General features: G+C 36.6%; 1 protein-coding gene and 2 pseudogenes across 2 annotated transcripts in view; 1 reads left to right on the top strand and 2 right to left on the bottom strand.

Moving 5' to 3' along the window:
- The first annotated feature begins 1,540 nt into the window (after positions 1–1,540).
- LOC111328264 (uncharacterized) overlaps positions 1,541–13,864 on the top strand; it is a 14,052-nt gene continuing 1,728 nt past the window's right edge. The window contains exons 1-6 of one of the 2 annotated variants that reach the window (XM_022932658.2): positions 1,544–1,813; positions 1,959–2,059; positions 2,517–2,578; positions 3,984–4,084; positions 10,502–10,569; positions 12,062–13,190. In XM_022932658.2, the coding sequence (XP_022788393.1) occupies positions 1,961–2,059; positions 2,517–2,578; positions 3,984–4,084; positions 10,502–10,569; positions 12,062–12,169 (438 nt within the window). In that variant the 5' untranslated portion in view covers positions 1,544–1,813; positions 1,959–1,960 and the 3' untranslated portion in view covers positions 12,170–13,190. Of the gene's footprint in view, positions 1,814–1,958; positions 2,060–2,516; positions 2,579–3,983; positions 4,085–10,501; positions 10,570–12,061; positions 13,191–13,864 lie in introns of those variants that run through there. The other variant, XM_088729740.1, reaches the window with a different exon arrangement.
- Positions 5,653–6,700, bottom strand: LOC148725261 (uncharacterized; annotated as a pseudogene).
- On the bottom strand, positions 6,755–10,246 carry LOC148725260 (uncharacterized; annotated as a pseudogene).

Below are 13,864 nucleotides of genomic sequence, written 5' to 3'. Positions count from 1 at the left end.
CCTTGGAGAAAAAGGGCTGAGTATCATACAAATACTGGTTATGGACTGATAACTGATGTCACAGGTTGCTTTTATCCACAAAACATGAAGTTAAAATGATCAGAGATGTTAGCCCTAACAATTAGTGCCTTATGCTAGGGAGAATCAATAGTAATTTCGACATTTTGATCCTGAATTAGCTCTGCTTGCCTTTCTACCATACAGCCTTGGAATTGTCGCTCCCATAGGCATTCTTAAATTACTAACTCAAAATCAGCAGATTCTGAGTGTGAATAGTATTTTAACGGCTCTCTTATGGTAAAATAGAACTCATACAGGCCTCAAAGGATATAAACCAAACAATGGCCTATTAAGTACAATCATCCCAAAATTACCCCAAAATTCTCCAACAATCCTCACTGACGATTTATTATCACCGGTCCAATTTGACTGTTAATTAAAGATATTGTATGTGCCATCCTTTCGTATTGGAGGGCGTAATATGTCATGCCTTCAGCCCTAAGACGAAAAAGAATTTGAGAAATTATACCAACACGAAAAAAGGAAGGCACTCTAGTGTAAACAAAGGTCATGATTTTAAAAATCTGTGAGGGTAAGATTTCCACTCAGCCCGATTCTGTCGTCAAACATCGCCGTAGTCCCACCCGCAATCTATTGCGGTTTTCGCCATTGGGCCATTATCCAAGATGTTGATCAAGAACTTTCATGCATAATTAAGTACGAGGTTTTGCAGAAATCTTACCCACGTAACGTTATATAAAAACACTCTTGCAGACACTTTTGTCGTAAGTTTCTTTCAACTTAGCCACTTGCTAAGCAAGCCACTTGACTCCGTTTGGTTACAGGTTTCATCTTTGTTCATGTTGATAACTATGAAAAAATGAATTCGTAATTCAATACGCAAAAGATGAATTCGTAATTAAATACGCAAAAAATGAATTCGTAATTCAATACGCAAAAAATTAATTCGTAATTCATTACGCACACTCGTGTGTCCTTGGGCCCTGCTTCCCCGGCCACTAAAGAGATAAAAAACCAGCTGAACAGGTTAAGGTGGGAGCGAACTCGTTTTGCATTAGGTGGAAAACTCACAATGGTGATCGTGGGGAACTTGCAATGGGGCTCGAATTCACCAGTTACCGTGTACTAAGGTGAGGGCGAGACTGCGTCACTCTTCCTTGAGCTACGCAAAAGAGTGAAAAACTGGCGTCAGCCAAGGACAAATAGTGAAGAAAAGGGACCATTTTTCCGAAATAGATTCCATGACATCCATCCTTTAGGTCTACTCGCTTTCTTGTTCATCAGTCACCAACTGACAGGGCCTGAAAAACGCGTCAACGCTTTTTCGGAGGAATCGCCCTATTTTAATGGTTGTCCTCTACAGGGGAGAAAAGGGTTGGTTTTAGATGAAAAAAAAAAATTGAAGCGCCAACCATCGACCTCCCGCTCCTGTCTTCTACCATAGTTAGTAGAGGGGACTGGCTATGTTTCTACCATCCTCTCTGTTCATTACCTTTCCTTATTGTATAAATTACTTTCTCGCCCCAGACTTCCCTTTGCTCCAAAAATCCAAGATGGCGGGCGATTGTTAAGGTTTCGAAAAGTTCAGAGCTCGGTTGCCGAGAAAACGTTGGCACTGAAATTCAACCCGAGAGAGATTGTCTTCGGTTTGAGGAGACAGTCAAAGTTAATATTCTCTTTCCCAAGACTGTTCCCACAGGTCGCGCCACACAGCACAGAACTGCTTTGTTTTGAACTACCACGCGGTTTCTAAAGACTCTTAGAAGAAGCATCAACATAATCGCAGAACAGGGTCAGTTGATGAGGAGTTAAACTTTCGAAGTCTTGCGCAATTTATCGTAGCTCTTCGGTCTCCTTTCAAAATTATCGATTGGATAGAAATGGAATTTCATAACGTAACATTAGCAACGTTACCAGTAATACCTTGCCTCTTTCAGATATGGAAAATGAAAACGCAGATCAAGCAAGAACATCCAACTTTACTGCGACTTCTACACGATCTACACCAGAGGAAACTGTGCACATCGAGTACTTTGAGGTAGGAGCAAATATTCGGAAACCACAGGAATTAATGCCGTCATTGGATTCATTGCGGAAAGAAAGCCCCTCTCTTTCCCCTTAATTCAGGGCCCAAGCTTTACTCACAGCTCGTTACTCATGACATGCTTTTCTTTTGTTACCAGAAAATTCCTACAAGGGTTGTTATATTGATGATGATGATGATGATAAACTTTATTCGTGTGTCAATGTATTTAGCTGATGCTAACTGGAGACACAATTATGTTATTCGTCTTTTTAAGAGTGGTATCAAAACAAAACTACTACTGGAAATGTGGAAAGGAAAGATTCACAAGGCCTGAAAAAATGAATTAAAAAAATCAAGTTTTTTAATACTATGTTCATTCAAACCTTGCCTGAAAAGGTGTTTCATGTATACACTTCACCTTTACCTCAACCATTTTAATATGAACTGTTCAATTGTTTCTTTTTGTAAGGTTCCCCTTGAAGGAGCCTCAGGAGGATTAATTGCAAGTGTTGCTAATCAAGTTTCAAACAGGTGAGTGGTTTTTCAAGAGTTATCTCAGTTACTGATTGTCATGCATGGTGAAGGTAATCCTTAGCAGGAATGTTGTCAGTACTGGCCCCAGCTGTTTGAAGGTTGGATAAATCCTTATCTGGTGGATAGTGCCATATGTTTTGCAATCACTTATCTACTAGATAGCAATTTGTCTGTTGGATATTGTTATCTGCTCTTTATACAACTGGGCCCTGGATGATAACACCATAATATGAAATGTTACCCCCAATTATTCGAATCATTTACTTTACCAATTCCATCTATATTTTTCATGTTCATTGCTGTTCTGTTCTAAAGATCTGTTCATTGCAGAAGTTTAAGTTGCTTAGTTTTGTGCATGGTTAGTAGAGGGGACTCTACTAACTATGGTTTTGTGGCACCTTCTTTTAGAATTTATTATTGTGGGCATCTACAATTTTGAAAAAGATTAGTAAACTTGAGAAAGGAGCAACAGAAAATCTGAAGCTCTGAGATAACTTTTAGCTTCCTCTTTGTAGTACTTCAGAATCCTATATGAGCATTTTAAAGCAAGCTAGTCATTAGAGCTGGCCTTTTATCCACTTAGAAATTACTCTTGATACTGTTAAACTTCCTGATATTAATGTGAATTGAATTAAAAGTGAATGTACTGTTCCAAAGAATAGTGCATGACAGTACTTCTCTATCTCAAATCAGTTTCAGGCAAACTGCACTGACTTATTATTTCTTATTTATTACAGATCTTAAAACAAACCTAAACAGAGTCTGCTCTTATCTACACAAAATTTTTTATCTAAACCCATACCTAGGTTTCTTAATTTTTTATTTTATTTTACACTTTTGCTATAAAACACTAGATTTTTAAGTAACTTACTCATTAAGACAACAGTTGAATTTGATAATATTGTTAGGAGGATAGAATAATATTGCTCAATGTGGCACACTTTAGATCCTGAAGTCTAAAATGTAGATAGAATGTTTTAATTATATTAACTATTTGGTAAAATAGTGTCAACTGCAAATATGATGTGAAAAAATCAGGCTAGTTTGAGCACCTAAGCTTTAACTTTACTGGTTCTTTAGGAATTATTACACCATGATTGAAAGAGATAGACAAAAGTCAGGATAAAATAATAGCTCTAGAAATAAATGGATTGTCATATTTTGGCAAAATTGCTGTCTCAGAGAAAATGAAGAGTGTTGCAAAATAACAGTTATTTTGAAATGTGTCTTTCTGTTATAGAAGTAATGGTTTCTGAGTATGTACAATGTACATTTACATTATGGGATGACTGTTTTCTATCCCTAACAAACCCACAGTCACATAAAGCAATTCAAACCTCAGTTGAATCAAACAAGTCCTTTAACCGAATGTTAAATGAACTGTCTTATTTCTCTTTTTCAGCCACAGTGATGTTCAGTCTCCTATTACTACTGGTATTCTTACTGAAAGAGAATGTCAAAGAAGAGAGGAGCACCTTTGTTTGAATAGAAATCAACACCAAGGTATGGTGAAAGACAGTCATGATTTTTATTACTGCTTTTTAAAGGAATTTCTACTGGTACATTGATAGAAACCCAAAAAAGTTTAAAAAAATTAACAGAGACAAAGACAATTACAAATTTCTTCTTTGAAAACCAGGTATTATACCAGTTGTTACAACCGTAAGCCTTTTTTCAGAATAACTGTGAGATCCTACTAATTTACCACCAAATCTATGTTTTACTCGTGCACTTTCAATCTCTTTTCTGGCACCCTGTCATATGAATTAATGTAATAAATCACAAGTCCAAAAATTTAAAACAAATATTGAGAACTAACTGTTTTCTATAGATATGGGGTTCATTTAAGCACCTCACTCGAAATTATTGCCATGCCCTCGTAAGCCCAGACTTATCATAACATACTCTGAACTACAATCAATACGGAGTATTGGACACAAATAAAAATTTTCAGTTTGTTTTAGATAGAAAGCTGGATCCTTAAGGAAAAAAATTGATCCAAATTGGTTGCCATGGTTACATAAATGCAAACCAGAAAATACCACATGGTATTCTGTTTTCCTCATTTATTCAATTTCCAGCAATAGAAATCAGACCAGTTTTTTCTCACATAAAGGTTATAGCTAGTTGATTAAAATTATTTAAAAACAGGAATTGACCAATCGAATGGGCGAGCGAGTGCCATTCATCACATCATACCTACAACTCGCCCTTGCAAATGCGCGCAATTCACGAGTTAAAAATGTGGGGTGCCCATGTTCCTTACTGAGGGAACCTCAACCCCCCTCCCTACCCTGCCATCCATACAAATGGCATTCTAACCTGCCAAAGGCCAAATAATAGCAACAATATGATTTCAGCTTGTTTAGCACACACAAAAGAAATATACGGATAAAACTCAACAAGAAATAATTATATATATTGAAATGTTTGTTACCATGGAAACCAGAAGGGAGTAATTTTTGAGGTAAAGGGCTTCAATGTGCAAAATCTTAATTGCTAGTTTGAATTTAAAATAGAATTTTTTTTTAGAAATCTCTGTAACTGTTGCACTTGGTCAATTTTTTCATGGCCTTTTCTGTTAAATAGCTAGTGATGTAGCTGGTACAAATGTAGTATGCAAGTAATGAATCCCATTTAGGGCAGCAAGTAATACTGTATTACAAGGAATCTTTTTGTTCACCTTGATAGTCCACTTTGAGCAAAGAAGCCATAGCACAATTGTTCTGATATTCAGAAACCAAATGTACTTACAAGTACCTGTGGCCGGGTGTACTGCATGTCACACCCCACATGCTGAAATACAATTGCAATTTAATTTCATAAAAAACCTTCCCAATGCTGTGATAACTTTCCAAAATATTTTATCTTTCATTTCTATGACTGTGACAATGAATAATGAAATAAATTACATAAGGACAAAAACACTTAAAAAGAAATTTAATTTCAGTTGTGGTCAAATTTAAGCCATATTAATTATGACTCAGATACAATAATATTTGTCTATAATGTACCATAGCTGTAAAATGTAACCATGAGTCCAGCATACATTAATATGTGGCATGGTTTTTATTACACCAGGAAGAAATAGCTACAGAAAGCTGAGCTCTTTTACTTCATTCACTCTGAAAGAAACTACAGATATTTCTAATGATTCTTTTGTTAGCGGTTACCCTTGCTTTCCTGTCAAACCTCTCTGTCAGAACATTGGAAAAACCATCTACTCCTCCCCTTGAGTATGCCAACTGCAGGTGGCCAAGGCTCAGACCAGGAGCAGAAATCTTTTTAGCCCCTGAGTTGGATATTTTCTTCAAATGAATGAGTGGCTGCAAAGTTTTTAGAGCGTTACTTTTCTCAGTTAAGAATACTGCATATTGTTCCAGCCTTGAATTTGAGAAGCTGTGTTTCAGAAGAACTGCATCACTTGGATAGCTAGTGCTCAACTTTTGTAGCATCAGCACATCATCAAGGGCACCGTGTGCATTGTAAGTTGCACCAAGAAGATCTTTAGCCAAATTCTGCCGAGTGAAGGACTTTCTGTTAGGACACAGCTCTTTAAAGGCAGGCAGTGTGTCAGAAAATCCAAGAACAATTTCACAGAATTCATCAAACCTGCTGCATGATGTTAGAGCCTTGTATAGATGCCTGGCATCAAAATTCTTAGCATTGTGTGCCAACAGCAAACATGGTTTTCTTGGCTTGATCCAGTTCTAGAACTTTGACAACCTATTGTCCAAACTTGTTGCCTCGACTGGTCTGCCATCATAAAATAGAACTCCATGCTTGTTCATAGCTGAGGCACCAGCTGTTATACCACACTTTGGTAGAATGTATACACGGAACTGGTCATTTCCTTCCACTATAGCTATCTCACATATTTCTGCATTATCACCTGAATCATAGTGAAAAGGTTGCAATTCTGGAAATTTATATTAATGAATTTGAATTTTTGCATTTCCAGAAAAAAACTAGCAAGCAAGTTACCCACACAGTCTTTTTCGTCATGTTACACGAAGCTAGGACAACAGTATTTTTGATTCCCTAAAAACACCATTGCCTTGGTATCATATCAGTCTCAGCAGTAGCATGACTACCATTCAAACAATAAAATGCTAACATGAGTATATGGGGAAAAATATTAAGGGAGAAAATAGTGTTTCTAAATTTGTTTAAAAAATACATGTAAACAATGCTGTAATGGCTTTGTTACACTAACTTTAACCCTTGCAATCACATAAAATTTCAGTTCTTTTTTTGACAAATGAGTGTTGTTTGTGTAAAGAATATAAAAATACCCCTTGTGGATGTTTCCAAGTCAATTGTAACTTTCTTCAAAGCAGTTGTAGGGGTGACTTGTTTGATTTCAGGTCTTACAGTTGGTGGAGGAATCTCTACAGTTGAATCTGAGTTCTCATTCCAACCCAAACCACTTTCATACTGGATCCCTTCCCTATTTTCTAGTTGCCTGACTTTAGAACTTCTCTTCTCTCTCAGCTCCCTTCTCTTCTTTTTGTACTTCCTGGTCTTTGACCAAGCAATAAGCCTGGATCTCTTTCTGTCTAATCTTTCTGCATACACCTTGCAATGTGCACCTTGAGAGATAACTGAATGTCACTCAATACCTAGAATAATACAAAAGGTACATGTAACACAAATTGGAAACAGTTTTGTTTTACATATATTTTATCATACATAAAATGTATAATACAATATTTTTAGGCCAACTACCAGACTGCCAGTCTACATTCAATTAGGTAAAAGTGGAGGTACTCAAGTTTCAGAGAGATGGAAGGGACTAGTAGGCCAAATATATTTTTTCCTAAAACATACCTACCTCTGGGACATAAGAATACCCAAGATTCTTTTGGCTGATGGCACAAGCCACTCTGTAGTTGTTGCTCTCGCTTGCCCCATAGTGGTGAATCTTAGGAGCCTTCCTTCCTACAGAGTTGTTCAGTGACTCATTTGCTTGGCTTGAGCCAAGTGGGGCAAGCTTCTCAGCATTTTTGGCAAAGACCTCTACTACTGCTTCAAGGTCTTTCTGCAGCTTTGGATATTGGAGATCTTTTTGCCATACAGGAGTGATTTGTGTGTGGAAGTACCTGGGTATTTGAGGAAGGCACACCAGGATAGGTCACAGTTTTCATGTTTTCCAAAAGCAGGAGGGACAATTGCTCTTAGGTTTTTCTGAAGTCCTTGAACATTACCCTTGTTTTGGGACAATGCATAGCCAAAACAAGTCAACAAGTAGTTAATAATTTTAACACTGAGGATGCCTTTGTAATGCTTCTGTAGGGCATACAGAGAGGTTCCAAATGACCTTTAGGCATGCACTATGTCTGACCACTTTTCAACACCATGTGTCACGCTCTTTCTGACCTTTTTTATGGTGCTTGACTCCTCATCCCCAACAAGTATGTTAACTTGGGCATGGTGTTGTAATGCTGACACTGTCAACTCTGTGACAACATTTGTCTTCATCGCTTTGGAGGACCCTGTCCAGTTCTTTCGACAGTCATGTTTTCTTGGAGCACAGCCATTTCTTAAAGCTGCCTCACAAACTGCACAACGCTTTGTCCTTGTACTGTACCCTAAAACTTTCCCTGTATGAAGTCCAATAAGGGAACCAACACCAATGACAAATGCAAAATTCTATATCACACATGTAGCTTTTTTAGGGCTAATTAAGCTTTAGGAAAAGTTTCAAGGCATGCATTTTTGGCCAAATTCCCCTCTCCAAAATAAAAGTACACGACAGCCAGGTAACCAGACGAGGAAAAAGACCTAGTCTAGTAATAAGCTATAATTTTAATAATGCAAATTACAGAACTACAATGGAAAGCATTGCAGGTACTCGGAAAATTGTTCTAGGTAACACAAACTTCAATTTTTATCAAGAATTTTAAGTTCCTGAAAAGATTTCACTAGGCAAGGGGTAGTAGGGGAAAATCACATGAAAAATGAAGTCGAAAAAAAAACTATCGTAGAATTCTGATGTCATCATAAAAATGTTATCACCTGTTAGGCTATTGTGTCCCTTCCCCCGTTTTTGCCAGCCTGTGTCATAAGATGCTCCAATCTTTACGTTACCCGACCCTGCTTCTTCTTGTCCGTCGATCCAGCATCTTTTTTCGGCTTCAGTGGCCTCAGCACACGACTTCTTTGCAACGGCTTCGATCACTGGGCCTACTTCTCTTTCTCTTGCCTTCAACGTGTTTTGGCCAACAGCTGATAAGTTTATCGACGTTAACAAAGCATTTACGTGTGTTGGGCCAATTCCTGCATGCAGCATACCTTATAAACAGAAATATTAACATCTTACCATTGTTTAGTTGCGATTGAAAAGAAGAGCGCTGTTGTAGATAATCTAGTCGTCGAATTATCTCCAACGAAACCCATGTGTGTACCACAAGACATTTTAATTTCTAAAGTACCGAATTGTATCTTCTAATTTAGTGGTAAAATTGTCTAATTAGGCAGATTATACAAGGCATATTTAGCATGAATTTTACTACGTCTGAATCCTGAAAAGTTTTTGATGTGACTCGATCTCAACGAAAAACAATAAAATATAAACGTACCTGCGGCAAGTTTTGTGTTGACATCAAAGATTGGTCTTCCTTGGGGTTTGTTACTGGCTCGATGAGTCTTGTTTGTCAGACAAACATTAATTTCTCCGCAGTCACTGTTCGAACACGTAATGTATAAAAAGCTCCCAAGACCAGATGTTGTTTCTTGGGAACAGTTGGACAACTGAAGTGGGTTCCCACATGTTTGGCATCCACTATCGAGAGCTTTCGCCCAAACATCTAACTCTACTACCCTTTTCCTCATTGTTCTCTCTCCCATTACTCTCCGTTATTACACTAGGCTCTTCGGAATTTCTTCCGAGCCGGATACGTAGTTTTTCTCGCCTTTCATTTTCTTTTCGCTGTCGAAAACAGCCCTTTTTATCTCGCGGTCTTACAGCCGCCGCCTTTAAAAGACTGCGTGACGTTTCTCAATAATAATAATAATAACAATCTTGTATTAGGAAGCTCCATCACAATAGTGGTTTACATAGAGGTCCTAAATACTAGATGTGTATTGTATAAAAATACAATTAAAATATTTTCAATTAAGGTATTATATAAAAGTACAATTAAAGTGTTTTCAATTAAGGATGCGCAGTAGAGAATGCGCAGTGCAAAACAAGGAAATGACCTTAAATAGACCACTTTCATAAATGGCTGCCAGATTAATATTCTTTTGTTTAAATTTAAATTAGCCTTTCTGGCCTCGTTCTCCAGTACAAAATTCAAAAGAATACATTATCTCAAGCGAAGCCAGAAAGGCTAATTTAAATTTAAACAAAAGAATATTAATCCGGCAGCCATTTATGAAAGTGGTCAATACTCTTCTCCTTTCCAGCCTTGTTGACCAAATTGGTGCCAGGATTATTTTGATAATCAATAGAAAAAAACAGTTTATTCCTTTACCTTTGTTTTGCTGTTTAAGAAAAAAAATTAAATGAGCCTAACTATTATGTTTTACATTTGGTATTAAATAAATACATGGATTTTTAATTTGTGAAGTAGTTTTTGTTCCATTCGATTCTCACTTTGACGATTCTAGCTGTTTTGTGATCGTTTTTTAACAAACATATTCGTTTTGTGTTGTTGTCATTTCATAGGAGGCGGCGTGGCCAGGTGGTCAGGATGCTGGACTTGTTATCCGGTGTCCTGGGTTCAAATCCTCCACCCTGCCACTCGCTGGATTTGTTCTTGGTTGCCCCTAGTTCAACTCCTCGGCTGCGCTCTTTAAATAGCCCACTGGTCTACCTCCTGCCAGTGGGGATTTTTAAGCACTTAGTTTACATTGTGGCTGAAAGGCCCCTCCGGGGGAGCTTCAATTTACGTATTTATTTATTTATTTATTTAGTCTATTCATCACCTCAGCCATCAACAAATGAAGATTTATGTTCTCGGCAGGATCAAGATCAAGCAGAGGTAAGAAGAAGTAAAAGTGAATCGTAGTATTGGACAAAGTCTCTATTTTGTAGTTGAAAAGCTTGCAGGAAGTTGTATTACATGTAGGCACTAAAAAACATTACTTCGTTCCCAACTGGTAAATGATGAATGCTTGACTTGAAAATAGAGCATTCGTCCTCTAGAAATAAAAATCTAAAAGAAAAAAAAATCAAATACTACGACATCTTAGCTTTCATATCACGTAAGTTTCATACGAGAGGCTACACACATCGTTCAAGTCAAATCGCCACCGGTGGCGATTTCACTTTGAGTGGTGGCGAGTTTGTTACGGTGGTGAATTGACCAGATATGATTTATTTCATGATTTATGGTCAAGGTTGATCGATCGATCGATAATAATTTCATAGTTATGCTGTTGTAGAGAAGACGATACTGCTTAGTAAACGATACCAACTGCAGAAATGTTTCCTGATCAATTTAGTCGATTTATCATTTTTATTGCAAACATGCTTGTGAAGATCTGTGAATTCACGGGAAATCTACTCATAGTAACTAATATGATCCAGCCTTTCAGTTGAATGATTAAGTGACCCTAAACCCAAGCCAAACCATCCGAACAGGTCGAATGTGAAATAACATCGTGAAATATTAACCAAGATACACGAGCAGTTTCTGAAACTTCACAACTTAAACTTGAGGATTTTTTTCGCTTCCCGGAAATCCATAGTCTACGAAATAGTTTAAAAGTACCTGTTTCAGGGAACCATCAGTCATTTCCAGCTGTGCGGTACGTTCATGTAAATTACGTCTCAGTGTTCATCTGATACTCAGCTTGCACTTAGTATACTGAAAAATATTCGAATTAAGAATGAGTCTAATGATTACTGTAGTGTTTCGATATTGACGAGAATCGTTCCAGAGAAAGTAATTCTTGTGATGACTTGTCTGGTCTGTCACTAAGACTTGCACTTAACTTCTTATTAACTACCTCGAAAAGTAAAAAACATTTCCAATTAAGTTTTCCAAGGATCCTGAGAGAAATACACCGAATGAGAAAAAACGTCATACAGGCAATAGTTACTAAAATTAGGCATGACAGTGGATTTTAATAATGCAAACCACAGGCGGCCCAAGCTCTCTTCGAGAACCACGCAAGGAACACAATTTGCATATCGATTTATAAGAATTTGTATGGGATTTTCTACAAGATATCCACAGAGATAGTTAAAGTGAAAATTTAAATAAAAATGGCTTACCTTATTCCATACGTGTGATGTTTGCTCCTGGTGTCTTTATTTTACCGATTTCACTTGATTTAAGCGGATTTTTTTAATCCTGGTTTTCTCTTCTTTTTGCTAGTTTCATACTTAATTTAATCTTAGATTACGATGTTAAATTGATCCTATATTTCTGCCTTTTTTAGTTACGTTTTCTGTAAAATGTGAGGTGGGGTTGATACAAAAGATCAGATTAAGTATTTGCGTCCAACAAATCACGTTATGTTTGTCAGGATTCAGACTCCAACGATGAAGAAGGGATCAGTGTGGATGAATTGAAGCAAACAGATGGATATAGGTTATTTGTGGAAGCTTTGAATGCCCACTCGACTAAAGAGTAATTTATCACTGAAAGACCCTGGGTGCCCTCCTTAAAACTATTGATTGGTGCTGCAAAGCTTGCAGAATACATCCAGGAGGACAGTTAATCCCACCACTTTGTTTATACAGTACCCTTCCTATTTAAGCAAGTTCATTAGCTTTTGATTCCTACAAATATAGGTCAATTTAATTTATTTATTTATATATTTATTCTTTTATCTGAGTATTTTTCGAAACAACCGTTGCCTACGCCAAAAGTATTTTATGAACGTTGTAAGAAGTATTTAAGTATCTTTATGAATGCTAGGAGAAGTATTGAAGTATTTTTATGAACGTTGTATGAAGGAGGTGTAAGTATTGTTAGTATAATTTGTATACTGTAACTAGTGTAAGACTGTCGTTGGTTAAAAAAAAAAGGGAAAGAACAAAAAAAAAGAAAATTACCAGAAAACACGCTGAAAACGCATATTGAAAAAAAAACTCTTTGCGTCCATAACTTGTATCGCATTCCTCTGCACATTTAATATGCATAAAAGTTCTCCGTGATTGTGAAATGCTTACATTGTAAATGAGTACACATTTCTATAAACTTACCGCCATAATCTGCACATGGGCTTCAAAGAATTGCAGAAATAACATACATTTTCAACTTGTCTCTCTCAGAAGGCCTCAATTTCTTCAAAATAAAGAGAGCAACTGCATTTTTTTGTTGAAAGTAGAAAAGAGAGATAAAATTTTGTTCTTATGGAAAAAGTTATTTACTTTCCATTCCACTACATCAAGCAAGTTACTTAGAGGATGCCTTTAATTTCATACAGAAGCCATTTGAGACTGACAATGCACAACTATACAATGCATGAAAACTAGTCAACAAGTCATACATTTATCAAATTAAGTCAAACACTGTTGAGAGAAGATAGTGACTGGAATGGGTATTCATAAATGTTTTGGGGACTGCAAAGAGCAGTAGAGAGGGAGAGGGTTTAATTTTATTTGTCTCATGTTGATAAAAAGGTAAAATAAATAGTTGATTCAAAAGTAGAGTAGTTCTGTTGTCATCTACATGTAAAGTGGTTCTCAATATGAACACTAATTTGAACCTACTTCATCTGAAGCCTTTATCATTTACAGTCTTAAAACAACCTACATGTCACTTGCACTCAAAGAGAGACTTAATTTAAAAAAATACATAACATGTGTATTAATCTTGTACTATTCAATTTAACTGAAACCACTGCTCTTAGCCCAATATAACAGCAGGCGTTTACTGTTGAATTGAAATAAACTGTAGGAAAAATGTACCGGTATGTATAATTTATCCTTACTAACACTGAATGGGCTAGTAGGGTAATCCACAAGCACATGTATACATGTAAGTAAGAAAATAGTCAAACTTCAGAATACTTGCTAACATAACAGTGTGAAATGAATACGTCCTTATCAATAGTAATGAAAAATGTGCAAGTACAAGCACTCAAAATCAAGATTTCTCAAGTAGTTTTTTGATCAAGGGTCACTGAAAAATGATTATTCTAACAAGAGTTAATTTTTGTTATTTCATTACTGACCTCTTCTTCTCTAGACTCTGAATCCTGATCCTAAATAATGAATATGAAATCTTGAGATAACCATACCAAATTCACTCATAATACTATATTATAACATCATGTTTATTTATCGCAGTATAGTTTCACACTTATTCATCAAAGTAAAGG

This window comes from Stylophora pistillata, chromosome 8 (assembly GCF_964205215.1).
Source record: "Stylophora pistillata chromosome 8, jaStyPist1.2, whole genome shotgun sequence".
NCBI classification, from domain to species: Eukaryota; Metazoa; Cnidaria; class Anthozoa; order Scleractinia; family Pocilloporidae; genus Stylophora; species Stylophora pistillata.
This window is presented reverse-complemented; position numbering and strand designations above follow the sequence as displayed.